At 33.3% G+C, this 27,458-nt stretch overlaps 6 protein-coding genes across 6 annotated transcripts; 2 read left to right on the top strand and 4 right to left on the bottom strand.

Moving 5' to 3' along the window:
* Positions 1 to 645: 645 nt before the first annotated feature.
* Positions 646 to 1,038, bottom strand: LOAG_02264 (hypothetical protein; the record flags this gene model as incomplete). The annotated part of the gene is made up of 2 exons (XM_003137802.1): positions 646 to 850; positions 968 to 1,038. 2 exons carry the CDS (start codon positions 1,036 to 1,038, stop codon positions 646 to 648), a joined length of 276 nt encoding a protein of 91 aa, XP_003137850.1.
* Positions 1,039 to 1,285: 247 nt separating this feature from the next.
* LOAG_02263 (hypothetical protein) lies at positions 1,286 to 12,272 on the top strand (the record flags this gene model as incomplete). Its single annotated transcript, XM_003137801.2, has 11 exons — positions 1,286 to 1,420; positions 2,295 to 2,327; positions 2,683 to 2,791; positions 7,656 to 7,809; positions 7,887 to 8,041; positions 8,500 to 8,655; positions 8,900 to 9,285; positions 10,095 to 10,210; positions 10,410 to 10,552; positions 11,030 to 11,162; positions 12,058 to 12,272. 11 exons carry the CDS (start codon positions 1,286 to 1,288, stop codon positions 12,212 to 12,214), a joined length of 1,677 nt encoding a protein of 558 aa, XP_003137849.1. The 3' UTR covers positions 12,215 to 12,272.
* A 2,209-nt stretch (positions 12,273 to 14,481) lies between these two features.
* On the bottom strand, positions 14,482 to 16,069 carry LOAG_02262 (hypothetical protein; the record flags this gene model as incomplete). Its single annotated transcript, XM_003137800.1, has 5 exons — positions 14,482 to 14,526; positions 14,761 to 14,900; positions 15,311 to 15,332; positions 15,772 to 15,940; positions 16,065 to 16,069. The coding sequence occupies 5 exons, from the start codon at positions 16,067 to 16,069 to the stop codon at positions 14,482 to 14,484; spliced, it is 381 nt and encodes a 126-aa protein (XP_003137848.1).
* Positions 16,070 to 21,731: 5,662 nt separating this feature from the next.
* LOAG_02261 (hypothetical protein) lies at positions 21,732 to 23,858 on the bottom strand. The gene is made up of 4 exons (XM_020445963.1): positions 23,564 to 23,858; positions 22,834 to 22,974; positions 22,468 to 22,520; positions 21,732 to 22,188 (listed from the first exon to the last, which is right to left on the bottom strand). The coding sequence occupies exons 1-4, from the start codon at positions 23,619 to 23,621 to the stop codon at positions 22,012 to 22,014; spliced, it is 429 nt and encodes a 142-aa protein (XP_020303637.1). The 5' UTR covers positions 23,622 to 23,858; the 3' UTR covers positions 21,732 to 22,011.
* LOAG_02260 (hypothetical protein) lies at positions 23,675 to 24,569 on the top strand (the record flags this gene model as incomplete). Its single annotated transcript, XM_003137798.1, has 2 exons — positions 23,675 to 23,910; positions 24,410 to 24,569. 2 exons carry the CDS (start codon positions 23,675 to 23,677, stop codon positions 24,567 to 24,569), a joined length of 396 nt encoding a protein of 131 aa, XP_003137846.1.
* Positions 24,570 to 25,430: 861 nt separating this feature from the next.
* On the bottom strand, positions 25,431 to 25,822 carry LOAG_02259 (hypothetical protein; the record flags this gene model as incomplete). Its single annotated transcript, XM_003137797.1, has 2 exons — positions 25,431 to 25,649; positions 25,748 to 25,822. 2 exons carry the CDS (start codon positions 25,820 to 25,822, stop codon positions 25,431 to 25,433), a joined length of 294 nt encoding a protein of 97 aa, XP_003137845.1.
* Between the last annotated feature and the right edge of the window lie 1,636 nt (positions 25,823 to 27,458).

The following is a 27,458-nucleotide window of genomic DNA, read 5'->3' as shown; positions in this document are numbered from 1 at the left end:
TCAGTCTATTTGATATAACATCCAAGTGTTGTCATATATTTCCTGCAAAAACCTTTTTTTCATCCAATAATAAATTTTTAATCGCTGTTATTGAAGGCCATGAATCTGTTCCGTTCGGGAACGTTCGGATGGGATCGTCATTCACATTTCGTCGTTATTGTTGTTGCCGTCAGTATTATCAAGCATTATTCTCCTCCTTCAGGTAGGAAACGACGAAGGCCTTGACCCCGCGATATTTGGGACACGGTGACAGTGACAGTTCACTACCACAAGCGAGAGCAACCGTCACTCTTCCCATTTTCTCCTACCCTACGTAATTCTCCGACGAGTTTATTACTATCATTACTACTTCCTCTTCCTTTTCCTTTTCTTTCACTATCCATCCATCTATTCAGCTACCCACTCACTCAGGTACCCATCTATTGGCAAAAGCCGATCGCTGAAGCTATGAGTGTTGAAAATTTTGGTTGGAATAGGTGACATTGTGGTGCCCACTCATGCACACCAAACATTTGCATGCATCAACCTGTATTTATGCATTTCTCTTCCCTTGCAGTTTGATTTCCAATGGATGAGAAGAATTCTCGACCTATTGACGATGGCAGTACTGTTGCTGCCCAGTGATTTCAACTGTCCCAGGGCGACTTAACCAACTCTTCTCTTTTCAAGCACAATTGTCACAACCCAGTGACACTTCTGTTCACCAATACGGTGGTCTCTGAGTTGCATTACCGCCCCACTCCAACCCGTCTCCACCCCTTCCAACTTGTCTGTTAATTGCAAGAAGGCATGGATGAGCAATATAGGATGTAGAAGCTTAACTGAAGGAGGTGCATGCATCAGATCGGGTCTGTATTGTTTGTCTCTGTATGCGCGTCCGCTAACTGCTTGATACGACGGCATGCATCAGGTACCACCCACTTTTGCAGGATGATGAATCGTTGCTTGTGATGAGAACTGTTACTACCTGCTGACTTGACACTCTCCTGGATACCTCAGATTTCGTTCACTCAACGACGTTCCTCCAATTCCTCTCATAATTCCGTGAAATGTGCTGTCGGCTTTCCGGTCATACTGCAATTGCTTTAACTATTCGGTGCGGCTGCTTGCAACAGTAGCAGCTCACCTATCATAAAGGTACAGGCCGCTGTCTGCCACGGTCTTCGGTGCGTGTGTGTGTGTGTGTGTGTATTTATTTGTGTGTTGGTAGCAAGGTCAACGCAGCATTACAAGAGTGACAACGAAGGCCGGAGCGCCGAGCAAATCAGCGGCAACGATTGCCATCATGGTTGGCATTGAAACGGCCTTGAAGCTGGACGATCTGAACTGTAAGCCGCAAATCGAATACGAAAACTGTCCGGTTTGTGGGGATCGCGTGTCCGGGTACCATTACGGATTGCTCACCTGCGAATCGTGCAAGGTTCGCATAACTTTCATAATTCTTCAAATCATTTGATGATATCATAATTATTTCATGGAAATATTACTAATATCAATTCTGGTATTATATGATGACATGCTTTATGAATATACCCTTATGCCATGATAACATCAAAACATAGATTTAAATTGTTGCTCAGTTAACAGTGAAGCAATTAGATTTAGCTAAGTCATAGCATCCTTCCTGTTATTTTAATTAAGGACAACTTAATGCAACATATTCTCGATTTCTTCTCAATTCGAAAATTTGATATTACACTAAGATTCTCAATTTCCTTAATTCTTACATAATACCGTAATCGCATTCAAAACCATCCCACAGCAGCATGTGCAGAAGCAATAATGCTTCATTTCAACCAATCATCAATCACCAAGCTCTGTTTCTATGCTCATTCGAAATGCTTATCCTTGTAATATAATCGTGTTTGCCCATGGAATTTTATTTTCTGCGTATTATTTGAAAGATTTTGAACTTTCGGACATTTCTTAACCATAAACAAAGTCCTATCATAAAACTGTTTTCGTTTCATCTGATCTCTCATTCCTCATACACAATTCAATGGCAGCATGTCGCTTTTGAACCATTTCTAAATTTTCCCATCACAGAATTTATTCTATTAGAGTTGAACTGATTACCACCAGATCTTTGCTTCTTCATGGACTGTAGAAAATTTCTCCTTTGTAAATGATATTCATTTTCAACCATCTATTTCGCTTCTCTATTCTATGGCTTGATTCATATATTTTGCAGAAAGCTAAGAGAGACAACCATTTTGGTATTCTATCATTTTGTGCTTAAAATTCCAAATTTTCGCATGTTGTACTTTTTGGAAAATAAAACGCTCAATTTTCAGGGCTTTTTTAAGCGAACAGTACAAAACAAAAAGGTTCCTTTTTCATTCGTTTTTTTTAAATAATTTAGTATTAAAATTGAAAAAAAAAGTTTTAAGTAAAAACTCTTCGTGAACTTCCAGCCCTGTTCTTCTCTGAGAAATTGATAAATTTATAATAGAACGAATTCTGTTTTACCCTATATGTTCTCGGATGAAAACCCTTAAGGTAGTGGAAAGTTAGAAAAATATTTATTTTGTACAAAATCATCAAAATGGTTTGATTTTGCGATTTAAAAAAACACTTGTTGTGTACGGAATTATTAAGCACTGTTATTGAATGAGGTTTAATTATTACTACAGGAATTTCGAAATGTTTACTAAGCCCCGGTTTCCAAAAATCCGATTTCAGTCATATCAATGCTCAGCGGACCAGAACTGTGCTGTGGATAAATCGTGTCGAAAAAGATGTCCTCATTGTCGATTTCAAAAATGTATACAACGTGGGATGAAGGTTGAAGGTTAGTAATCAGTCAAATGGAACATTTTCAAAAACTTCTTTCATCCTATTTTTTTGACTTAAACTTTTTATAGCATAACAAATTAGGTGGCAAATTGTTCAATTACCAAATTTTATCAAATATTTGTCGAATTTCGTTTATCTCTTCATAATCTTTCAATTTTAGGAGCTAAATGGAATTCAAATTTTTTGTCTCACTTTAATTAACCCGAAAAACTTTCGAAAGTTTTATTATGATATATGTTTTTGAGCTAAATGAGTAAGAACTTCCGAGATAAATAAAATAGCAATTAGATGGAAAGTTCTTTTTCGTTTACTCCTGGACAATCTCGAATCGTGGTATCCTCGTGGAATGAATCCATCTCTTCCAAGGATAATAATCATTATTATTTGTCAAAACGAAAGAAGTAGTAGCATACTGGGATAGAGTTCAAAGCATCCGCGAATATTTCCTTCACATGCGCTATGAATAATTTCTATTTGCTTATTGCCATAATGACTGATATATACCGTACCGTTTATATCTTGTAGATGTATGCGTATGACAACTTTTTATTTACACACTTTCGGAGTTCAACACATTCCAATTGTATTACCGTAATATGGTGGGAAATATCATTTCACACATTATCTTTGCACGAATTAGGGAAATTTAGAGACTGTCACATAGCTTCCAAATTATTGAATCATTCATTTGAACTGAATTATTTACAATATAATCAAGTCATTTCTAAGTTGACCCAAGCAAATCACAAAATGTGCTATGCAGATGGAAAGGGAAATGTAAATTGAACCAAATTCTTGCTAAAGAGAATGAGATGAATGACATCGTTGAAAAAATCATCCACAATTTTTGATCATTATATTACTGTTAAAGCGGCTTCTACAAATATTAGCGATTAAATTTTTTCTTAATTATTACCAGCTAATTGAATTTTCATTCCTTTACCGGTTACCAATACTTAATATTTGAATATCTTTTCAAGTTATTGTTTTCAAATGAAACAATTTCCTTTGTGAAATCCATTTTCTCTGTCAGTAAGGTATTGATGAAATCTTTTCCCAAATCAATCACATATATTAACCCACTCTTCCATTTTCACCTTCATCCAACCATTATGATCCAATCATGTCAATGTCACCCCAATGTTGGCATTTGTCATACTGTCATAAAAATTTCAATTCTATTTATATCCAGTTTTCGGAAGGCGGCACTCTAAGATATGGATTGGCTAGTGGCTACAGCTAGTGCAATCAAAATTTCGTCCATCAATTTGAAACTGGAAATATTGAAACAGAATTTAGAAGTAACACAAAGAACGTGAAACTGAGGAGATGGCGCGCGCGCCTTTTCTTTGAATCAACTTGAAATCTCTTTTTGCAAATTGAACAGTGAATTTATTTATTCGGAAAATGCTGCCATTAGTTTTAAAAAATTTTAAATGACTGTAGTAAGTAGTGACTTAAATAGAAGGCATTTTGAGTTTTAGCATTTTATTTTTGTCTCAAGGAAACGAAGGACAAACTTGATAGAACTTCTTGCTTCAAAATTCTACTTACAAAGCTTGAAGAGAATGACTGTGAAAATTTTCATCGTCTTCATTCAAAGAAATTTGTCAGAAAATTGAAGTTATAATTTTGGGTTCCCAAAACTTATCAATTCGCAATTTCAAAATTTTTAACTTAGAAAATTTCAAATTAGCAACAGCGTCCAAAATTTTGCTTTAGTAATTCAATCAATATCAAATCCTTCAGAAGGTTTATGGCTGACAACAACAGCTCGATGAATAAGAATGGTTACTAGCAGGTTGGCTGGATAATGATGACCGGTTTTTTGTGCGCACACATGTATTTCGAAAATGAAATTGTCGTTGTCGACGGTAGGGGGTGATGGGCGATAGGTACCCTCTCCCTCAGTATGAGAATGTTTGAATAATATCGGGGAAAGGGGGGGACAAAAAGTGTTTCAAAAAATGCGATCCATGGAATGAATACTGCTCCTCTACCCACATCACACAACACCCACTTTTTACTTCCCAAGCACAGACACTATGATCGATTTTGAAAAGTTTTAAATGGCTTCCACCCACTACCAGCACCATTCTTTACAAAAGGAACCAATAAAAGTTAAAAAACGAAAGGGAAAAAAGTTGAAACACGATGGAGAGATTTTACAAGAACAAAAAAAAACTGCTAAATATGATACGAGATTCTCAACCTTTACATTTATAAGCGTTTCAATAAGCCTCTAAAATATGAAATGAAATGCTCATAGCCTCAAGTCAGGCTAAAAGAACTATCGTGCGATGGTTATTTAAATCTGGAACGAAAACAAGTGACGTTAAACAGGTCACAAATTAGAGTACATTTTGCAAAAATTGAAATCTAAGGGTCATCACATTGAATGTTCGGACAGTTCATCAAAATAATGACTCTCGAGAATCATTTACTAATTCCCAGGTGATGGGTTTATGTATTTTCCCAATAATAACCTAAGATAAGTTAAGCTTTCGAACTAATCAGTTGCTTCCAAATATTATGCGTTAGTGAGAAGTTAGCATGAGCTTACTGCAATATCGTCATTGATAATACAACATTCAATTGATGTCGCATTCACCACTTTATCACTTACCTTTTCGACGGGACATTCTTCCATGTCTAATTACAATTAATGATTGCAAAACTTCAATAAGTTGAAGAGGATTCATGTTCCCTGGAATGTTACACATATCCCTGACGTTTATTTTGCGTGTTTTGTTTGCTTCTGTTTAAAATAAATACTTTTCGTATCTGTTTTTCAAAATAACATTCCTTGGACTCTTCATTTTACTCCTTCAAACCTTGCCCTTTTTTCATTTTCTGTGAAAAAATTTTTTACGGATAGAACCCTAGAAAATCCATGCAAAACTTTTTAACACCTTCAAAACGATAGTGATCAGTTTTCAGACTTGAATTCAGACTAAATTCAAAAATTTAACCTTTGTGCTTTTGTAAGACTGTAAATAAATTGAAGAATAATTTCCTCATACAAGCAGTTCTGACTAATAAACTCAAAATTTCCATCCCTCTTACTTTACATTACCAATCAACTCTTTATTCTACTTCAGGTCAATTGTTCAACATGGTACACTTCCACTGAAATAATGATGATTCCTTTTCCTAATGATCATGATCATACCTTTCTTCATACAGACTCTCCCTTAATTTGCATAGTCTATCGCCCAGTGTACTTACCTTACCGTGTCCTCTTCATTATTCCATCAGATTTATTTCGCTATTTTTTATAATATTCAAATTATACTGCAGGATCCCAAAAAGATCCGTTTCATTGTTTCGTTTTTTTTTTTTTCAGCTCAAAGCTCATGAATTTCTTGCGTCTAATGGCTTTTCAGTAGCGGCATCCAAACTATTAGTAATAATAGGCTATTTAACCGTAGCGTTGGTACCACTTTTTTCTGGAAAAATTTTTTTCCAGAAAAATAATTTCTTTTTTTTTAGGATTTTTTTCTTCCTTCCTTTTCAAAGAAATTGCCAGTTTCATTCAAATCGTTTCTTTTTTTCCTTTGCAATCGGCAAAAAATAGGAATTATTTCGTTTTTCTCCGCACCCAACGCTCTTTGTAGCTGCTAATTCAGAGATAGGGACGTTCTTTCCTGTCTTTTCTTTTTCCTTTAAGAAGTGTCTTCTGGACTTGGTTGACTGATTTTCAGGGAACAATTGAAGAAACAAGTTTTTTTAATCAATCTTGAAGATTTTCATTATCGATTGAAGGGACGAGAGGTTACTTTTTACTGCATGGATACGTTATTTTACTCAGTCAAACTTTCAAATTGACATTAAGCTCAGGCTCAAGTCAAAAATACATTTGCTTAAATGGTTCCTCTCTAAAATGGTTGGGATGAATAAATGTCTCACTGTATAGTTCATTCACATTCATCTCTTAAATATTCTACCATCTCTCATCATCTCTTCTATCGCTTTCAAAAAATGACCACTTAGTAGATCTTTTGGCCAAGAAATGTCCTTTTAATTACTGCTAATTGTTCCGTTAGACTACAGGAAATTCATCATATTGCAGTAGCAGGAACTCAACTCTTTCTTTACCGAAAAAAAATGTATAAAAGGAGAAAAGGGTTCGGGGAAAAAGGACGTGAAGATAGGATAAAAAGAGAGCCAGTAAAATGTATGCGTTAATTACTGGAGCGAGAAATGAGTGCTAGTACACTATGATCCGATCTAAGGGATGAGGGTAATTTATGTGGGAGATGCGATCTATCTAGAATACACAGATAAGTAGTGTGGTAAGGGAAGGTGGTTACCAGAAAATTCGGGTAGAAAAAGAGTTTTATCGAATAAATTAAAGGGATCTGCTTGTGTAGCTATTATCCTTACCGCTGCATAGCTACTTGTACCATCACTATGAATGAAAGAGTGAGGACAGAGTTGTAAAGTGAGTGGGACAAAGCTCAGCTTACTATCCTCTTCTTCACCTTACCCTATACTCAGCGGGCACAATAGGTGTTGACCTCAGGATGTCCTTTTCGGCTCTTCTATTTTCAAGCGACAAATAATTGTACATGAATGACATTTCTTGATATGTAATTTTACCTTTACAAAATACCGATCCTTAAAGAGTATAGTGTTAATTGCAACAAACAAAAAATATCATGAAATGCATATAATATGTAAACATAGCATGATATTTGATTAAAAGTTTGGATGAAGCAAATTGGGATGATGAATTGATAGAATGATTCCCACCGAATCGATTAATTTTTTAGCGTGAAAATATTGGAAAACTGAACAAATATAGAAGTATTGATGTTTGTAAAATGCATTTGATCTCGAAAGAGGATGATTTGTAGCAGTTCGTGAAGATCGTATGCGTGGTGGTCGTAACAAATTTGGCTCATATTATAAACGTGATCGTGCGCAACGTATGCAACGCATAGCACTGCGAGCTAATGGGACACATAATTTTTTCAATCAGAATACCAATGAGCAACAAGTTTCTAGCAGGTTTATCTTTTTTTATACTTTTTGTATCTTATCGTTTAGCTGAGCAAGTATTCTGTACATTTCGTTCATTTTTGAAGTACACCAACTGGAATAGCAGCAACAGCGGCCGCAACCGCAGCTGCTGCTGTACACGCACAGTATTTTGATTCAAGTGGAACTCAAAAGTTCAAAAACGATTACGATGCATTGCTACAATCGCCAACGCTTTCAAGCAGTACGCAGCCGCAAACTAGTAAGCTTCTTCGCAGTCATTCACAGATCTTTGAGTTTTCCTAAAATAAACTTTCACGGTGGATAAATCATTGCCCCATAAATATTGGCTATGGCTGAACATGATGTGATTTTTGTATGACAATCCTTGGAAACATATGTTGTCAACATATAAATAAATCGATTCGATGGACGCATTTTAAAAATGACGTTTTAGTAAGTATCAATTGTGATGGACTGAACAAAATACTCTGATTTCCATAGATCATCAATTTCTTCCTTTTAACCCTTTCTATGACAACTTCTTAAAATTATCAGCATTGCAAAATAATTTAGAGCGATACGTCCTTATGGTCATTTTCAATGTCATACCTCTTTTGAGATGACATTTCAACCGTTTGTTTAAAAAAAAACCATGAGAATTTCTAGATTTGACCACTTTAAAATTTGTCTAAATTTAATTATTCTGAATATTTACAGATTATGTAGTGCCGCGACCAAGTGCATATTTGCCAAACTGTGATAATTTGGCTGCGCTACTGGGCTCATCGATCGATGACCCGTTATTGCGTAGCTCATCGTTTCCCATCTATTCATGTGTTAAACCAGAACCATTTGATGGTTATACTGAAGTCGGTGGGTGTTTCAGTTCAGGTCCTTAATGGATTTCATTTAAAACAACTTATGATTCATGTGGCCCTAACTTGGAAAAGGCTTTGACTTCCGACTTGACTTTCAAAATATGACTGCCACTGCGAATCGTTGTGATCTTTTGTACAAAAACGATGTTTAAATATGAATTGAATTCTGTAACCTGTATTCTTCAGTTGCTTTGTTATATAAATGAATGTGTATTTGAACCTCACTTTGAAAATTCTAGGTTTTCCGCAACCTTCGCTTCCTACTGATTATTCACCATTCTGCCCACCAACATCATCCTATACGGCAATGACGGCAATGGCACCGGTAGCAGTAGCAGCAGCAACTCCGACAGCTGGTACCACAGCAGATCGTTCCTCACCACTACTGCCCATATGTCCGTTACCTACCGAAAAGTCTATCGACAGTGTTTTTTACGCCCCAAAACAAACGGCCCTTTTGTGCAGCTGTACAGAATCTCTGCTGGACCCAAATCTTCTCATACACATATTAGGTAAAGGTGACAAAACCCGAGACGCATTCCAGTTCTGTAAATCGGTTATCGAAGAAAGTCTCAATTCGATTGTTACATGGGCTAAGAATGCACCGTATTTTGAGCAGTTGCCGGTAAGTTCAACCAATTACAAATTGATGGAGAATTTGAAATCAGTTTCAAATCAAAATTTTACGAATGTTTTCGACAGTCAGTTATTTTATGCACTGATGATCGTCCGACAGTAATCTTATAAGCCTTTACAACAAACTCAGTCATATTAATATAAGACTTATTTCATGAAAATATTGAAATTAGTCTTCGAGATCAAATATCTTTTATTTTAAATAATTTCATGTTTCATATTTTATAACGATTCTTTATTGTATCAATTTCATTGCTTTCTAATACGATTCAATTTATGCGAACCCTATGATTAAAAGCTAAAATCAGCGGGATAGTACAAAAAAAAAGTGAAAAACGAATTTCCCATATAATATCCTATTTTGTTGTATGTAAAGAAGCACACACTGTGAATTTGAATCTAAAATGCAAAAAAAGAAAATTATTGTATTTGAAGTTATTGTTTTGATTGTAATTTCTACCGTAGTCCTTGAAAGGAAGTTGTTTCGGATGAAGACACAATGACAAGTTTTTTTGGAAAATCGTTCTCCAGCGGGATTTTATGACACGTTCGCAAGATTTCTTGCCTTCTGAATTAAGCTTTTTGAAGTTTTGTAAACATTTTGAATTATCCTTCAGCAATATTCTTATGATTATATTTCGAAAATATTTTAATTTCAAGCATCATCCCGACCAAAAGAATGAAAATTTTGATGTTAGTAAGAGTTAACCTGTAATTGAGGTATTTATTTTAAGACAATTTTCGATTCCGTTTTTATTCCGTAAAAAGGGATTGGCTTTTAAAATGAATTACTTTTAGGTTGATGATCAGATAGCATTGATTTATACTTCCTGGGCACCAATTCATGTTCTTGATTTCACCTTTCATATCCTTCACAGTCATTTGCCGATTTCCATACAATTTGGCAATAGTCCGTTAGTTTTTCCTTAATATTGCAATCATTAATATACATCAGGTATTCATATTCTTGAAGATTTACTAAATTTAATCATCTTATCTGAAAAGGCTCTGAGAAGTTTGATAAAGTTTTGTGAATTAAATTATAAGTTCATCTTCGAAATTAGAAAAAATAATGAGATAGAAACTGGACAGTGTCGTAGCAAATTTTTATAGATTGCCGGTGTCAACCATCTGCTTAATGGGTTTTGATACATTGGCACCAAAGTTCAATGAATTATGCAGTAAATTACAATCGTTGAACTTCGATCGCTGTGATTACGCGGCATTCAAAGTGCTAACACTTTTCGAAGATCGAGGTTTATTTTCAACATCTTATCTAACGGTGAAACAATTTAACTCATTTTCTATTGAAAATCATACAAGTGTATCACTATGTGTCACTATCTACTATTGGGAACATTTACGAGATATACAGTAGATGACGTAGCTAGTACAGAGTATCTTTTCTTATACTGCTTAATGGTACCTGAATTTTAGGCACCCTGACTTCCAGAGGATGAGTTATCGTAACTGAGGTCAAGGAAACTGACAGTAGCTATGTATCGCGACCTAAGCCCTTCATTCCATGTAATGAATAATTCAGTTCGCTAACTATCAGATCACCCGAGATTGCTCATACAAATGAATAATAATAATGGTCGTCTTTCTGTTTTGGCCATCGGCATGCAGCAAGTTTTACAGCTTTTCCCATCTGCATGTGTGCTGTGTTTGGATAGTATACATAAGCGCCCCATTATAGTTGTGGATTGAATACAGAGATATGCAAATTGCAGGTGAACGAAATGCAGTAAACAACTGCGCTTTGACAACTCAAGTTCATGCATCGATACTCACAGCATGGGCAACATATCGTTCTATTCCCAATGCTACCGATCATCCATTATATGTTGTTTACGAGGAACTGAAGTGAGTGTAGATTGTTTCGCTGATGATATTTAAAAGAAATAAAAAATAGGATTAGAAAAGAGTTGAAGGGGTCATCTTCTCTTCAATTATTAATGATTATTAAAATGCTTTCGGAATGAAATCCAGTGTGAAATATGATTTTTTTTTCATTCTTTTTAGATGAGATAATTTTGCAAATCTCTAAACTTTTCTGAGACTGCTTGCTGATTCAAGCAATCGAAAAAGAGTTGATATTGCGTTTTTTTTTATCCCACCACCATTTGCTTTCAAAGGTTGTGGAGGAGGATTATTTCTATGCACTTGAAAATAAGGTAGTCATTACGGTACCTGAAGAAAGCAGTATATAATGGTGAAAGTACTTCAGTTTCTGTGATATTCGAGCAACTACTCTACTTGAACGTGTTGAACTGTATCGTCCTTTGACCTTTCTAATTAGTAGCGCGGTACCGATTATTTTTGACACATGCCAAAACCGGCAATTATCCTCTTCTCACTTTGTGAGTCCTAGGATATTGTGGAAGTGATTGAAAAGAAGAACTCGAGAATTCTACCATCGTTTTGCTTTTTTCACATGTCACTACAGGGGATAAGAAGAATGCTCATCTACACATATCATTCCTATGACATGTTCTTGTAGTAGATCGTACCTATAATGTACTAGATCTTATGTGAAATATGTGAGATCCTTAAAAAATCAGTTCTTGTTAAAAAGTTTTCGGTGCTAAATGTCTTCTGAAATTCACTAAAAATAATTATGATGACAATGCCCCCCACTGCTAAATGACTTAATAAAGTATCCAACTTGATTGAACTTTTTTGAGCTGGAATGACATTTTAAAATCATAATTTGTGTTAAACAAATTTATTTCCAATTTAGACTTTTCAAAAGTTTCAGGCTCCTTGCACGACAGGCGGCTCATTTGCTTAGCAAATATTCGACACTGGGGATGGAAGAAAATTTGTTGAAAGAAATGCTAACACGCAAAGAACATCATTTAGTATCTCAGCAACCGCCATCGTCAATACCACCACCACCGCAACAATATGCATAATTAAAAACTGAATCAAATGTGCGCACTTGTCCCATCTTATCCTTCCACAGTCGTTTCCTCCAAATTTTCATTTTTTTTAATATCGAAATATCGTGCAGAGCTTGTAAAAAAATGTCATTCTCATATTTCAGGAAATGAAAAATCGTGTAATCAAAAATTTAAATAGTTTTTAAATCAGTTTCTTTCGTTGCTTCGTCCCTCTGTCCCGCCATCTACTCAGCCCTTGCAAAACTGCACAAACCTATTCAAAAGTATTTATTGCCTCTTCATATTCCTGACAAAGTGCGTACAACTGATCTCGCCAGGAAACTCGGGTGCGGCAATTCCGCAGTAAATCAGCAGGGAGCCGCTGTGGATACGGTCAACGGAAATCCACATAATGTAGAAGAAGCAGCAATTTAACCCAACTCATTCCAGCTTATCTTATTTCACTTACTTTTATTCCAGTTGAAGTTTTCGTTTATCAGCTGTATTCCATTCAATTCTACTTCAAATCAGTTCAAGTACGGGCCGTTGAAGGCTTTGTCCAATAAATTTATTCAGGCCACTAGCATTTCGTTTCAGCATTTTTGTTAAAATTATTTCCGTATTTGAATATCTCATTCAGTATTATTTCAGTTTGTGGGGTTTCATTGTTTCGTATTTTTGCTTTTATAATGTCAGTATTGTTTGTTATCAGTGCTCTCATCCCCACAAATTTTGTTTCTTATCCTAAAGATGAGAATGAAAACACTTCCTCACAATTCTAAAAAAGCCTTGACATTTGTTTTAATTAATGGAAAACATCAAAATATACGAAAAATTGACCACAATTTGTCCATAATTATCAACAAAAATAGTGACATGTGCAATGAAGCACTTAGGCACCTTATCGATTTTTTCATACTTAACCGTCTTTTGAATAGCATAGTCTTTATCGAAATTTCATAATTTGTAATATACCTTGTCCTTCCTGATTCCTAATCGCCTCAATCATGTACTACCAATACCGTCCTTGCATACTGCATACATTCCAGTAACCGCCCTTCTTTTACTGTTATCATTATTGTTGTTTATTTTCATAATAAGTACTGTCTTCTGCAAGCCCCTTCCACTTTTTTCAACTTTAGTAATCATTTGAGGAAGACAAAAGTTAGATCCTTCGTCGGTTCAAACTTAGCAAGAATCGTATTTTTGAATTATTATCTATAAATATATGTAATTTTAGCATTTAAACTACTGTTACTATTATCTAATTACTTTCATTACTGGTATTTCGCTGCTGTTGTTATTTCTAGCTATGCCTTTTTGCTTTCTCGCCTTTTTAGTACTATTGAGAAAAAAGAATCACTGATGTTTTTACGACACATGAAATGAAGTTTTACAACGTTTCGCATTTGTTGACATTCGATTTGTTTTGTCGACACAGAAATCAATCGATATATCATCTATAAATTGTAGACATTTGAATGCATTAATGAAAGTGAAAAGTTCAACTAGAATACAAAACAAGTTAAAATTTAAACTGGAAAAAAGCTACTGATTTAAAATATGTTTTCCTAAGATATGAACATTTTATGTACAGATGTTCCACTAATTTATTCAATCTATCTGAAGTTTAAACTTCAGATCTAATGTTGCTTAAATTGTCACAGAGGTTTTTGTTTATTTTACTTCAGTTCCTTTGAAACCAACAACATATGGGAGATATCACTACTCAGATCAGTGACTAATATGTATTCGAGGCTTTTATCTACTCTCCAGCTTCCTTCCAAAAAATCTTGAATAATTTTTCATTAACCAGAGAAAAGTAGAGAATTTTCTGGAACTAGACCATATTATCTAAACATTTCCTTCAGTTCTAAGAAATTATTAAGTGTATTTGTTCTCCAAGTAGCATTATCATATCATCTGGAAATGGACTATTAAGAAAAATTAGCGTAATGAAATGCTTGCTATAAGTAGACAAAATTTAATCAAATAATAATTATCCGTTACAAATCAATGCATATTAGTTCAACAAATAGGTATGCACACTTCTTTATTAAAACTGTAGCGCAAATTAGTAAATGTACGTCTCAAAAAATTCATTCTTATTTGACTAGCAAAAAAAAAATTGCAACTATGTTTTATTTGTTCAACAAGTAAGTTTTTTTTTATAAAAATATTGATTATACGCTGCAGTTTCCAACAAAATTTGAAATTGTTTGCTAAGTGAATCTCGCTCAAAATTCATTTTCGTTTTGGATTAATTACCTCCAAAGCATCGTTAGTAAAAGCAGTGGACATCAATCGCATAATCCTCCACTTATCTCTGGTCCCAAAGTTCCGGTCTGTATTATCCGGAATTATAGCAAATTACGGGATGCTAGCTGAAATTGATCATTCAGTAAGGTGTATAAACATAGATTCCATATCGCTGAGCTATGAAAGTAAAATAGAATTTAAGTTGAAGATTATGTCTTCATATATGATCGGCTAAGAAGGAAATTAGTGGAGAATGGAAAACACTTCACTGAGATGTTATGATACAAATTAAATACTCCCGTTGAAATCTATCTAGTAACCAATGATAATCTCTGAGGAAACAACAAGCGAACACGGCAACCATTAGAATTAACAGCATACGATTCGTATTCAGATATCACTTTAATGCTCATTATCAACGAAACGAGCATTTCTTCATTTATTCCTTGAATGAGAATGTCTGAAATCCGAAACAGTCATTAAAAAATCGATACAACTAAGATAGGAGGGGTTCCAAGTTGCATAAAGGTCAAATATAAGAGCTTTGGCTCAAAGGTTGGAGATTCCTCACTTTTGAAATCTTCATCAGCTTTCTTTCTATTTCTTATAATATATTCAAATGGTTACTAATAAAATCTTAAATTGATAACTTCTGAAATATAACGAAATTTATTTTCATTCATTTATCTAATGAATTTTTTACTCAGTCTACCAATCCTAGAAGTCGTCAATTATGGAAGGATTAAAAATCAACAGTTGACCAGAAACAGTTACATTATATTAATTGAAATGAATATTAAACCAACTTTGATAAGTTTTAATGAAACCATTGTATAGTAAAAGGAAATTACAGTAAATGATGCAACAAACTGAAAGGTGAATACAACTGTACCTGAAACTTTCCAAATTCTTTTTTGAAAATTGAAAGTTTACAATGAATAGACGATAACATTACTAGCATCTTGGGCTTTTGAATCTATTGTAAATAAATTTTATAAGCTGCTAATACATTTCTATTCTTCGTATAGTGAACACGCTACTATTATTCCATTCTATTTATAGAAAAGTATGTAGTTAAGTAAAAAAAAAAAAAACTTAGATTTGAGAGTAAACCAAATAACTTTGTACATTTAGTTATGCGATACCACTAATGAGTACAAGCACTGTTAACTTGAATACAACTTTGATCTTTAAACCTAGGAGCCATCAGGACTATATTTCACTGTTTAATTAATTGTTCCCTGTAATTTAAACTACAAAATGTTGTGAAAAGTTTTCAAGTTTTTCTTACCCTTGAATTCACACAATTGGCCAAAAGTGCAATAACAAACCATAAGTGCTATATCTAACGTCATCAAAACCTCAGTATTCAGTGCAAAATTGGCCGTAAAATTCTCATATTCGATAAATCTCAGCTTGATAAACATGGATAATGGTATTGTTATTGCTAACACAAAAGCTAGGCCCATTATTTTTACTGCTTGAGGTTTTTGAATTGGCCTGTAAAAATGTCAAAATACTTGTAATTGCATGAAACAGTACAATTTTCAATGGAATAGCAGAAAAGATGAAAAATAGGCAAATATTCCATAATTTTATGAGGCACTTAAAATATCATACATACGTCATCTTTGCACATTGTTAATTTTAAAAATTTCCTTTTTGTTTTTCTCTTCTCTTTTGAATCCCGAAAAAATTTTTGCTTCAAATTTCATCCTTTCCGTATAACAGCTACCATTCCATTCTCCTCTCTTTCTCTAACACATCTCCAGTCTCTTTTCATTTGGAAAAATAACCGTTTATTTGAATTTAGGGAGTGGTCACGCTCTTTACAATCTCTACAGACATTTTGATTCGAAAAGTTTTAGGTGCGAATGGTGCGAAAGCGGCCGATTCAGATAATATGAATTACGAAACAGATCAGGTTGGATATAAGTGTTGAAATTTAACGATTAGGAATTTCCAGGTATGGATATAATACATCTAGTACAAGTTTGTTTTCATGATGCTGGCAGATTATATTCATTTAATCCCGGAGAAAAACAACAGTTTGCTTGCTAACGAAAGAGGAATTACGACAGTTGTAATTATTACGAGCTTATTGACTGCAATAATTTAATTGTTCCGAATCTTTGCTCGTCTCTCTGCTTTTGTAATTCTTAAGTCCATCATATATTTGACCTCAAAGAAAATTTGGTCCATTTGACCCCGAAAAACATTTTTGTGCTAAATATGAGAACAAGAATCTTAAATGCACTCCATTTTTGATAGCAATCGATCATAATTTAATTTAAGATAATAATTTAGACAGATTTTAGCAGTCGATAATTTGAGGTAGGCAAGCTCGCTTAAATTTCTATGTTCAATGACTGGCGAGAAAAGATTGAAGTGGAAATGCGTAAAATTCGTTTTCACTATTTTCGAATATTGCAATTAAATGAGTTCTAAGTGGTTGTAGTGAGAAGCAATTCCAATTTCAGATAAATAAAAATACCAAAAATGTCTTTGGAAAAGAGGTCAGAGATGTTAATTAAAAAACAGATTAAAGTTCAAAATTTTTATGGAACAAGTTTCCTAGTCATAAAAGGGTTCGTTTCGAAGCTATTAAAGAAGTTTCTCAAGTTCCCATGACAGAAATGGAAAACAAATCCCATGTTGAATTCAAAATAAATTATCGAAGGAAGTGTATGAATTGATTTCGTATTGTTTAATTGAATTCAATTAAGCAAGAGAATTCTGTAAGCAGATCACCTGTACGATTCTATTTCAATCTCTAAAAAATTCAAAATACAGACGGATAAATGCGTACTTAGTAAAACATTTCAAAATGTATTGTAAAGGGCAGGAAAACTGCTCAAATTTATTTTTATTTCCATAAAAAAGATATTAAAATGTAATGATTAATTGTTATAGTTGAGAGTTGATTATGAAAAGTATAAGCTTACACCCTGAAAATAAGAAAAGATGTTAAAGCTAAAGCAAGCAATTAACAAACTCGCATCTCAATCACTGCTTACTATTTAATAACTAAACAACTTGAAATCTCATCCCAGCAAAGTTTTAAATTTCATGATAGAAACCGACAAGTGCATAAATAAACAGGTTCAGAAAACTGAAACTAACTTGTATAAAGGACATAAAGTAGCAGAGCAGTTGACCGAAAACCCACACTTTACTAAAGGCTGTAATTGGTGTTATTGTTCTGGAAACAATCAAAATAATAATGAAGTATTACTTTAACAGTTGTTTAGTTGGTCGACTCAACTGTCAATTTGAATAAACTTCTATTACGAGTACATTATTCGGGATAATCCACCAAATATGCCCACAATGCTTCGGGAATATCTTACAACTAAGTTGACATTCTTTATAACCATTTCACACTGAATTTACTAATGCACTTTTTTGAACCCGAAGAAGTTACCAACCGATGGCATCACGCTCTCGATTTAATGAGTGAGACAATTTGCATATCCATGAATGATACCTTCGTTTTGCTGCCTTATCTTACTTGTCCTCTTTCTATCTTTAATCACCATCTTTAATTAAGTGCTTTTTTTATGTCGAGAAACTGTAGACAGGATACTAGGCGATATTCAACACATAGTCTTAATCATTAAAGAATGGATGTCACCAAATGATAAAATAAATCGGCGGTATCTAAAATCTATTTCAAGAAAAATCAAATCGCAAACTTTCGGATGTAAAGATAAGCAGTTGAAAGGAGAAATTTTACTGAATGAGCTGCATGAGAGGGATTTTTATGGAATCTACTAATGGTAGTTTCAGTACTTGCAATAAAAGTGTTACTCAAACTCCATGCATTAATATCAAGGATGAATTATTCTTTACTAACAACAATTTTTTTTTTTGCCAAATATGGACTTACTCTCACGTTAGTTCATTCTTTCATACAAAATTTAGAATCGGTTCAGTTGTGCATTTCAAATTAAAATTTCATTTTTAAGCCATGGAATCCTCATAAAAGTTCAACAACTTCCATATTATCACCGAGGATTATATCATTTCTGTTTGTGTTCGCCAAGAATATTCTGCAGAATATTTCATTGTTCAAATATTGAAGTATAAATTGTAAGGAATTTCTCCGAAGGATGATGTCGTTTTTTTTTTTTTTTAAATCGAAAAAAAAAAGCTCTTCTCCGTTCAACAGCCTAAACTACTGAAAATTCCTCATGTACTCAAAATAGCTAGTAATATCTACGTTAGTGCTTCCCATCCGATGGTTCTCGAGAACTAAATATGGTCATAAGGGCAGCGACGCGACAAGTAAAATACAGACACAGGTAGTTCTTATCAATGTTTGATAAATTAATGCGTTAAACATTTTCATTAAAACTTATTTTCAAATTAACAGAGTTTAGTATTTTTGGACCTTGTGATCCCTGCTACAAATAAGAAGCCAAAGTAATCCCTGGTCAAAAAAAAGGTTAGGTACCACTCTAGGACTTAGATAGTATCTGTTGAAACGGAGATCATATCAATATTTAAAGTGTAAATTCATGTAGATTATTTTTCCTGTGCTAATAACTTCCACGAGAAGTGATATTGGACACTTGGAAAACTCGAGTGGGAATAAATAAGACGGCGAAGTTAATTATGCTTGAATGGATTTACAAAACAACGGAAAATACGCTTGTTTGTTGCCTATGAGACAAACTATGTGTTGAAAACTCTAAAAAGCATATTAGGAATTGAATTGAGACAGTCTTTTGCAAAGTATATGACTGATTTAATTGAAAAAACCTTCTTAGATGAGAGGACAGTAGCGCCTTTGGAGCAGTATGACATTGTTTTGTATCTGTTGTAACCGTAATGTATTGAACAAGAAAAATATATCATAAGCATCTAAACGAAGTGTAAATGGCTGGCGCAACAAAAGATATACTTTGGCAAAAGTCAATAATATATTATTTGTTTTATAGCGCTCTTCAATTTGTTATTTACCTGGCAAATGTATCATCTATAAATGAATTCTCATTAACTCTTTACATAATTATTTATTTGTGAAATGAAGCATTTTGCTACAAATAAATACTTTTTTTTTGTCACAAAATCACGTAGAATAACTGAGAGAAATTCAAAAGTATGAAAACCGCAACCATGTATCAGTATGCCAAATTTTTTAAATTTAATGTAAATGTGAATTCATCAGTATCAAACTGATACTGTTTGATTTGAGAAGGCAAAATTGTTTTAAATTTCATTATGCCTGTAAATCTTTTTTGACAAACATAACAATTAGTTTAAGTAGGAAATCCGGAAATCCGGCACGCGGAAAATGGAAACAAAATAACAAGCGTATATTTAGAGATTACAAGTAAGGAATGAGAACAGGATATGGTAGGGTTGTTATGTCCTGCTTGCGATACACGCTTTTTTCAGAAAATTGTCAGCTGTCTTGGTTGCAGTTTCTTTTTTTCCCTTTCTCGCCAAATAGAGAAAAGCTTTATTAGCTGGAAACATTTGACAACAGAATTTATATGTAAAATCAGTAAAAGAATATTTGAAGCTCAAAGTTTTCTAGTATTATATCATCGCTTTAAAAATTGTGTGCTAATTAAATAATCATGAAAAACAGAGAAAAAATGGATGATTGTTTGGAAAAAAAAAAAAAAACAACAACAAACAAAAAAGAGATTCTTTCTTAATTGTGTTAATGGCTTATCTTTGCGTGTTTTATTATATCAGACATTCTCAGGTGAAAACCAATAACGATCAAATCCAACAGTTTCAACAAAACTTCCCAATGATAACTTCTCGTTCTTTCTAATCCTCAAATTTTGTAGTCAATTTCTATGGAAAAAAAATAGCATTTCCACCATTTAAATGAACAAAATAAGATGAAAATTCCAATGATCTTTTAAGAAAAATATGAAGATATGTGCTTTTTAAACTATTTCATTAAAGGATATTTTTTGTTGAAAATGGGCGATAATATTAAAATCATAGACTTCTTTAATTCAAAAAGCATTTTAAAAAAGTGCTTAATTTGCGTTTTAAGATAACGTATATGCAAATATACGAAATAATCTATTTAAGATTAAAGTTTCCTAGCAGCTATTTCTAAATAATATTCAAATAACCTGAATAAGAAGGCTTTAAAAATTTATCTGAAGCAATAAGATCAGTAAAATAGCAGAGTGTGGTTGACATGAGGAAGGGTAAAGCACTATCATTTGAGAAAGTAATTTCGAAATTGAAGTTTTTCGAAGCTAAATGCTTCAAATTTTACCAATTTGCGTACATTTTCCGGAAATTATAAGGCAGCAGTTGACCTCGTCGCTAAATTTTGATTCAAAAATGGCGCTTAACGTTCAGCAATCATCGAGAAAATTACTATCATGAGATTAGAAGATTGTTTTAAACTTTAGGAAATATTTGCAGCTTTAGGACCTATTTTTAACATCGGGTGAAAGGATCACGAGATTTGGTTCAATGCGATTATTCCGATATTTCAGTTAGTTAATTTTAGAAATAATTTCGATGACTGCTACATCATAACAATATTGAAAATCTTAAAAGATGTGAAAAAATGTCGTCAACAAAACGTGTAAATTTAACAAATCTTAAAAGGAATGTGAGAGAGGACCTTTATTTCTATTCTGTTTCTAACAACCGTAAAGTAATTATACCATTGTGTAATGATGGTTACAACAATGATTTTCACCTAAACATAGATATGCAAAAAAATTTGGAATAATTTCTGATCGTTTGGAGCTGTTATTCGACCACACAAATCGTGACCTGTGACCTATCGCATCCGTTCTGATAGTGCTTGGAACTCTCCCATCACGTCTTCTTTCGACACAACAAAAAAATTCACATAAATATATGTTTGTAAAAAATATATTGCATCTTTCGTCTATAAATATGTATTCACTTTTTCACTGAAAACAAATTAATTAATGAGCTTATACTCTCTCATCCATTAAGCGTTTTTTTCGTGTTAGATCAGGATTTCATAAAATTTTTCCAATTATTTTTGCAGTTGAAAATAGAATGAGATGCTAAGCATTGATTTTTAAGCCTTAATAATCTTAAACTGTTTGATATGTTCGAAATCTATCCTTTAATTGTAAGATGAAGTAAAGGTTAAGAATTTCAAACAGATCACAGGTAAAAATCATTTTCTGAGTTCATTAATTCCCAAAGAAATGCTTTACTGTGTAAATACTCACTGATTATCAGGCTTGCAAAAGTACACCTACATTGATCCAGTCACTGATTACCAATTTAGAATTTTTTTGTTTATTACAGATCACAAAACACATGATAGAAGACTAGAGAAACCATGTAATCCTTGTATAATAATCAAAAGCGAAAATTATTCATTAATCAAACGGTAGTCGATGACATTATAAAGTACTGCATGACAGGTGACACTGCTGTGAAATTCATAAATCATTCAATAAATTTTGATGGTAATTGCTAAAATCCTGCTTCATTTCCTAATAATTTAGAAAAAACCCCATTAAATTGAAGAGATTATTTGTGCTAATAGAAAGAAAATTACAATATTCATCATTTATTTCAGTTTATCACGATTGTTGTCATTTCTTTGCCGGTTTGATGACATTGAAGCAGTCGTTATGAATAAGCCATTTTCCGTTTACTTTCTTCCAAATTTGCAGGTATGCACCCGATTCTGGCCCACGTGTACCATTTAGATGGTAACTGCCACGTTCAAAAGCCCAGTCACCAGCACCATTTACTTCTTCTGTTATTATCTGGAGATGGTAGGAAATATAGTGATACTGGAAAATCACGGGTTTAGAAAACATTATTCTGAAATCCTGCCGTTTTAAAATTCGGTCAACTTTTTAAGAATTTGTTTTCCACATATGTCTTCCACATTTTTTTGCGGATCGATCAAAATTACTTTCTCCCTTATATTGTCACATTCAAAAAATTTCTGAATTTCTAAATGCCTGAAATAGGATATAATTAATTCCAGGTTGGAAAACTCATGGATCTATTCAAATCACAAATTAAAAAAAGAATATCACCTGACAACTTTTAACACCTTCCGACATATCCTGCTTATAATACAACTCAATTCCTGAAATGTAGACAGAATGTTATTAAAATAAAACTTCGTCACATGTTTTTTCTCAGGAATTCCGCGGATACAGGTAATCTTTATCAGAGATGTTCGAATGCCATCCAACACAAATCCTTTAGTCTGATTTCCGGTTCTTTTATGAAAGTAAAATGAACTACTCACAGCCAAAAATTAAATTTTTGGTTAACAATTCACTTCATTATTTATTTTATTGATGCAAAATTTTCCGAGTTAGTCGGAATTCCTTCTCAAATATTTCACTTCCAAATATTTGAGACTTAACTCTTCCGGACTGGTCAAAAGAAAGTACCTGTTCGTCCTTTAACTGGATCAATGCCATTAGGCATGAAGTAACCTTCCGGATCGTACAATGCTGCAGCACCAGCTGCATCGCCTGAATTGAATGCTTTCATGAATTCTGCCTGGCGTGACTTGATTTCTTGAAATAGAACTGAAATTTAAGTAAGTTTTTTAATTATCTGACAATTTGAAAAAATAAGGTTCTTCATATGATTTATAATAATGTCAGACCTGTCCGAACATTTGCCATGGTTTCAGTCTCAAGTCGTATGCTATTCTAAAAAGTGAGTTTATGATTAAAAAGTTTATGAGTTCATGATTTTTATTTTATTTATTTGATAATGTTGAAAGACACGAAAGATATTCGCACTATAGTCAAAGGATCGTATTATCGGATTGTAGGAAATGTTGCAATTCATTTCTATTGATCAATTAATTCGATTTCTCATTTTAGCTATCCACTAAATTAGTTTGGACTAAAATTTGATTCAAAGGATAGTCTTGGTATGAAATATTAATTAGTAAAAGAAGGCTTATTAAATACTGCTTATTAATCCAATTGAAAATTTAGGTATTTGAAAATGTGCCAGGGAAGGATCAGAGAAAGGAAGTAATATGATAGCTAACGGATATCTATTTTAAACAGAAACTAATGCTTCATCATTGTTTCTGACCTGGCACCTAAAAAATAGATATAATAACGTGTGATAATCACAGAAGCAAGCAGAAAATTCTATTACCCGGGTTCAGGTTATTGAGAATGATGGAACTGAGCGGTATGTCATGGAAGAAGTTCATTGTAATAAAAGGAGAACTAGTCAAAATTATATTACCACATACCACTCATATCGATGATGCTAACGATGATAGGAATGCTTCAGGAATTCTCGAGAAGAAAGCGAGCGAAATGGATGATAACTAAGGAAGCAAAACTAGAAGTTTATTTGAAGTGGTTTGCTTTTGACAGCTTTTCCCCACCTCTTCAACGACAACTACTCATATATTCACTATGGGATAATGAGTCGGATAAAATTGAGCTCTACAGCACAGAAAATGGGGCGGAAGTTGAGCATATCTATCGGCAACAGTAGGTATAACTCATTCTTCGAAGCTTTCAGTAGCTTATCTTGGCTCGGTTCGTTTATTTACGTGGTAAATCTTAGAAAAATAATTATACTTGGTGGTACATCTAAGCAAAAAATTGTTCACTTGTTTACATGCTTGCTCAAAATTCATTATCTCATGATTTGGGCCCCATCAACAACTATGGTGACATATCACTTTGCACAATCTCGTATTCTTGTGCTATCCTCGCCCATAAATGAGGGCTACTTAATCTTTCAATAAATTTTCTCTGCTTTGTTTTCCTAACTTATCAGCAGTCTGTAGCACGTTTAGCTCTACTTTATAACAAAAATTGAGAATTTTATGCAGCAAAATGTTTGGGACTTCAGCTCTAATAATCACTCTTAAACAAGCCTACAAAAGCAGCAATCGATTCTTATGGCTAAATGCTTCTTTGAAAGAAATTTCCAAAAAAAAAAATGAATATTCACTCTGAATCTAAAAGTTGATAAATCTCATAGAATTCATTACAAATACATTGACTTTTTCATGAATATCATTTATTGCAATAATATCTTAATATTAATACAAAAACAAAAACATCTCGATCCAAAGACGCGGAAAAAGTGTCGGATTCGAATATCACCATCTGACACACAGCATACATTAAAAGTTCGTTAAACATAAGAGACATAAAAGGTTCGTTAAATGAAATGAATTAGAAGGAGAAATGCATGCTTTCTCCGGTAGTCATTCTCGGAAGTGTTCAAAATAAGTTGCAAGATATTTTATTTGCTGTTTATAAATAAAAAACAAAAATACGTTATATGTTTAGGAATAAACACTGACATAGCACAGTGACTAACAAACAGTTTACACATTTAATTCCGCTGTTAGTGAAAGAAAAAAAAAAACAACGGATATAATGTCGCTACAAACAAGTGGGAGGACTTCCAAAGGAAGGGTCAAAGGAAGATTCGTATCACAAAATTCTCTTCGGATACAACATTATTAAACTATACTTTTGAATAAAAAAACTAATATCCAATTCATTATCAAAAATGCATTGATTCTAAATTCAAAAAAATCAAAATTAACTGAATTGAAAATTAACTATGCTGTCGTATTTTTACAGCTGGTTTATTATGTATGCTAAATAAACGAAAAGTTAGTTCGATGATTAAAACGACCAAAAATAACCAAAGCGGCACTGAGAGCCAGAACACCTGGACCATACCAAATTTTAATCGAATGTACAGTAGCACTTCGAAAGTAATTTTGAAGACCAACAATGCTAAAAAATGTATATTTTGTGATTTTGGATATCATTTTTTTTCTCTATATGTTTCAAAAATCTTGATAGCTGATCTTGATAATCTTCATATTAAAAATCTTGACAGCTACAGAGAACGAAAAACAAGCCATCATCTCGAAGCTATAACGCCAAACTTGCTTTCAATAAATATCTGCTGTTTTACAAAATGAAACAATTACACAATGACAAACAGCATGATGACTTATCGCAAAAACCAAAGTTAAAAATTAAATTAAATTACCAAAGACAACAGCAGAAGTTCGCTTTTCTAAGGAATAAACGTATGCTGTCATCGAGTATGGTGTATTCATATCGTATTGCCTTCCTCCCACTCCACAAATCTGGTAATGGCGTATTATTTTGATCACTGCACTGGACAGAAAAAGGATGTCAAAAAATCCTAAAATTAGAAAAAATATCGATGGCTCGCCATCCAAACCACCATCCTGAAAAATTCGGATCTAATTTTAAACAGAATTTTTGAACAAACCGTTTAAAATTATTCCAAGTGCAGTGAAATCATGAATTAGAAACAAAAACTAACCAGATAAACAACTAGAAAGACAAGGGCGAGCAATAGCAATAACCAAACAAACAGCGCTTTGTGTCCCGTAGTCATATAATCCGTCGAAGACCACAGATTCATAAAAACGAACTTATAATCGAATACAACGCATTAAAATCTGAAAAATGGAAGGTAAGCCCAGGGATCCTAATAAGATAAAATTTTGTTATATATTCCTAACAAAACGGCATGAATAATAAAATGATAATCGTTGGCCAAAGATGATTTTTTTGAAGACAGCACTATGATTTACCGATTTAAGAAAATTCGTAAAAACCTTTTTTCTGCACTCAGATCTAAATATTTAAACATGAATATGCACCAGTTTAATAAGGTCCTTCAAAAAAATGGTAAGGTGTAAATTTCTTTAATTGACTGCATCGAACTGATTGCGTTACAACAAAAGGAAGCTGCAAGGAAAATGGTACTTCGCTGAAATTCAGTGGTAATACCTAAAAACCTGAACTCTGAATGACCTTTAACTTATGTTGTGCTCTTGAAGTTGATAAGTCTAGCTATAATAACTCCAGAACATACTATCAAATTCGGAGAAAGTCTTTGCCAGCATGACGCAATCCACAGTATTTTGTGATGGTACAACATTGAGACTGTATTAAGCAAGTTGTTGTGAAAAAAAAAAGAAAACCTTAAAATTAGTAAGAATATAGAACCAAAATGTACTTTTTGTAGTCGGGGAGAGTGTAGCGGTTCTTAAAATGAACTAATGTCTGTAATTGATTTAAGAATGAAACGAAATTTAAACATAACGAACAGAACGCTGACACCCTTGTACAGCTAAATTGCATAGAATGAATTATTTGCAAATAATGGACCTAGATCAGCATAATAAAAAGTAACATAATAGAGCAGCTCTGCTCTTACACTAAGTAAGTCATTCATCATTCATTCCTTGTACAAGGAGCATTTACAAATCATCCAGCACAGGTCAATTCGAATGAACAAGTTGAAGATACGAGAAATAACAGATACAAACGAACGATCCATGCAAAAAAAAACTTTCACATATGTAACTTTTGAAATTACTATTTCACACGTACCTTAAGACTTGATGATCGCTCAGATCGGTCATATAATATCCAGAACAGAATTGCTTTCGCCTTCCACATAATATTCTAATACCATTTTTGTTAATCAACCTTAAAACATCTCGCAAACTCTCTATCTCTTGTCACATGGACGGTAAACCATTCCTCAGTAACAGCGGTATATGTGAAAAAATGGAACAGTAGGTAAGGAATGGAGAAAAAGTTAAAGAACAATATTACTTGTTCTTTGAATTCTTTCTACTTCACAGTAATTTGAATTATGAAAAGATGGCATGATGAAAAATGCTGAATTAAATTTGAACATGAAAATGGTTCTTTAGGCATCCAAGCAGTGCATTCAGAAACTGGAAGGTAAAAAAATGTTTGAAAAGAAAAAACATATATGCACGAACATATATGGATATGCATACACTTTAAGCCAAAAAACGATCAAGCTGATACTATGGGATAAGAAGTTAAGTACTACTTTTTAATGTTATGAATTTGCGAACTTTTCACGTCAAGTGAAAGTGAAAGTAACTGAATAATTCCCATGCGCTCAATATTTAGCATATACTAAAAATAACTTGCGTAGAGGAATTAAAGGAATATATATATATATATATATATATATATATATGTAT

Source organism: Loa loa (assembly GCF_000183805.2).
Source record: "Loa loa unplaced genomic scaffold supercont3.57, whole genome shotgun sequence".
In the NCBI taxonomy this organism is placed as follows: domain Eukaryota; kingdom Metazoa; phylum Nematoda; class Chromadorea; order Rhabditida; family Onchocercidae; genus Loa; species Loa loa.
This window is presented reverse-complemented; position numbering and strand designations above follow the sequence as displayed.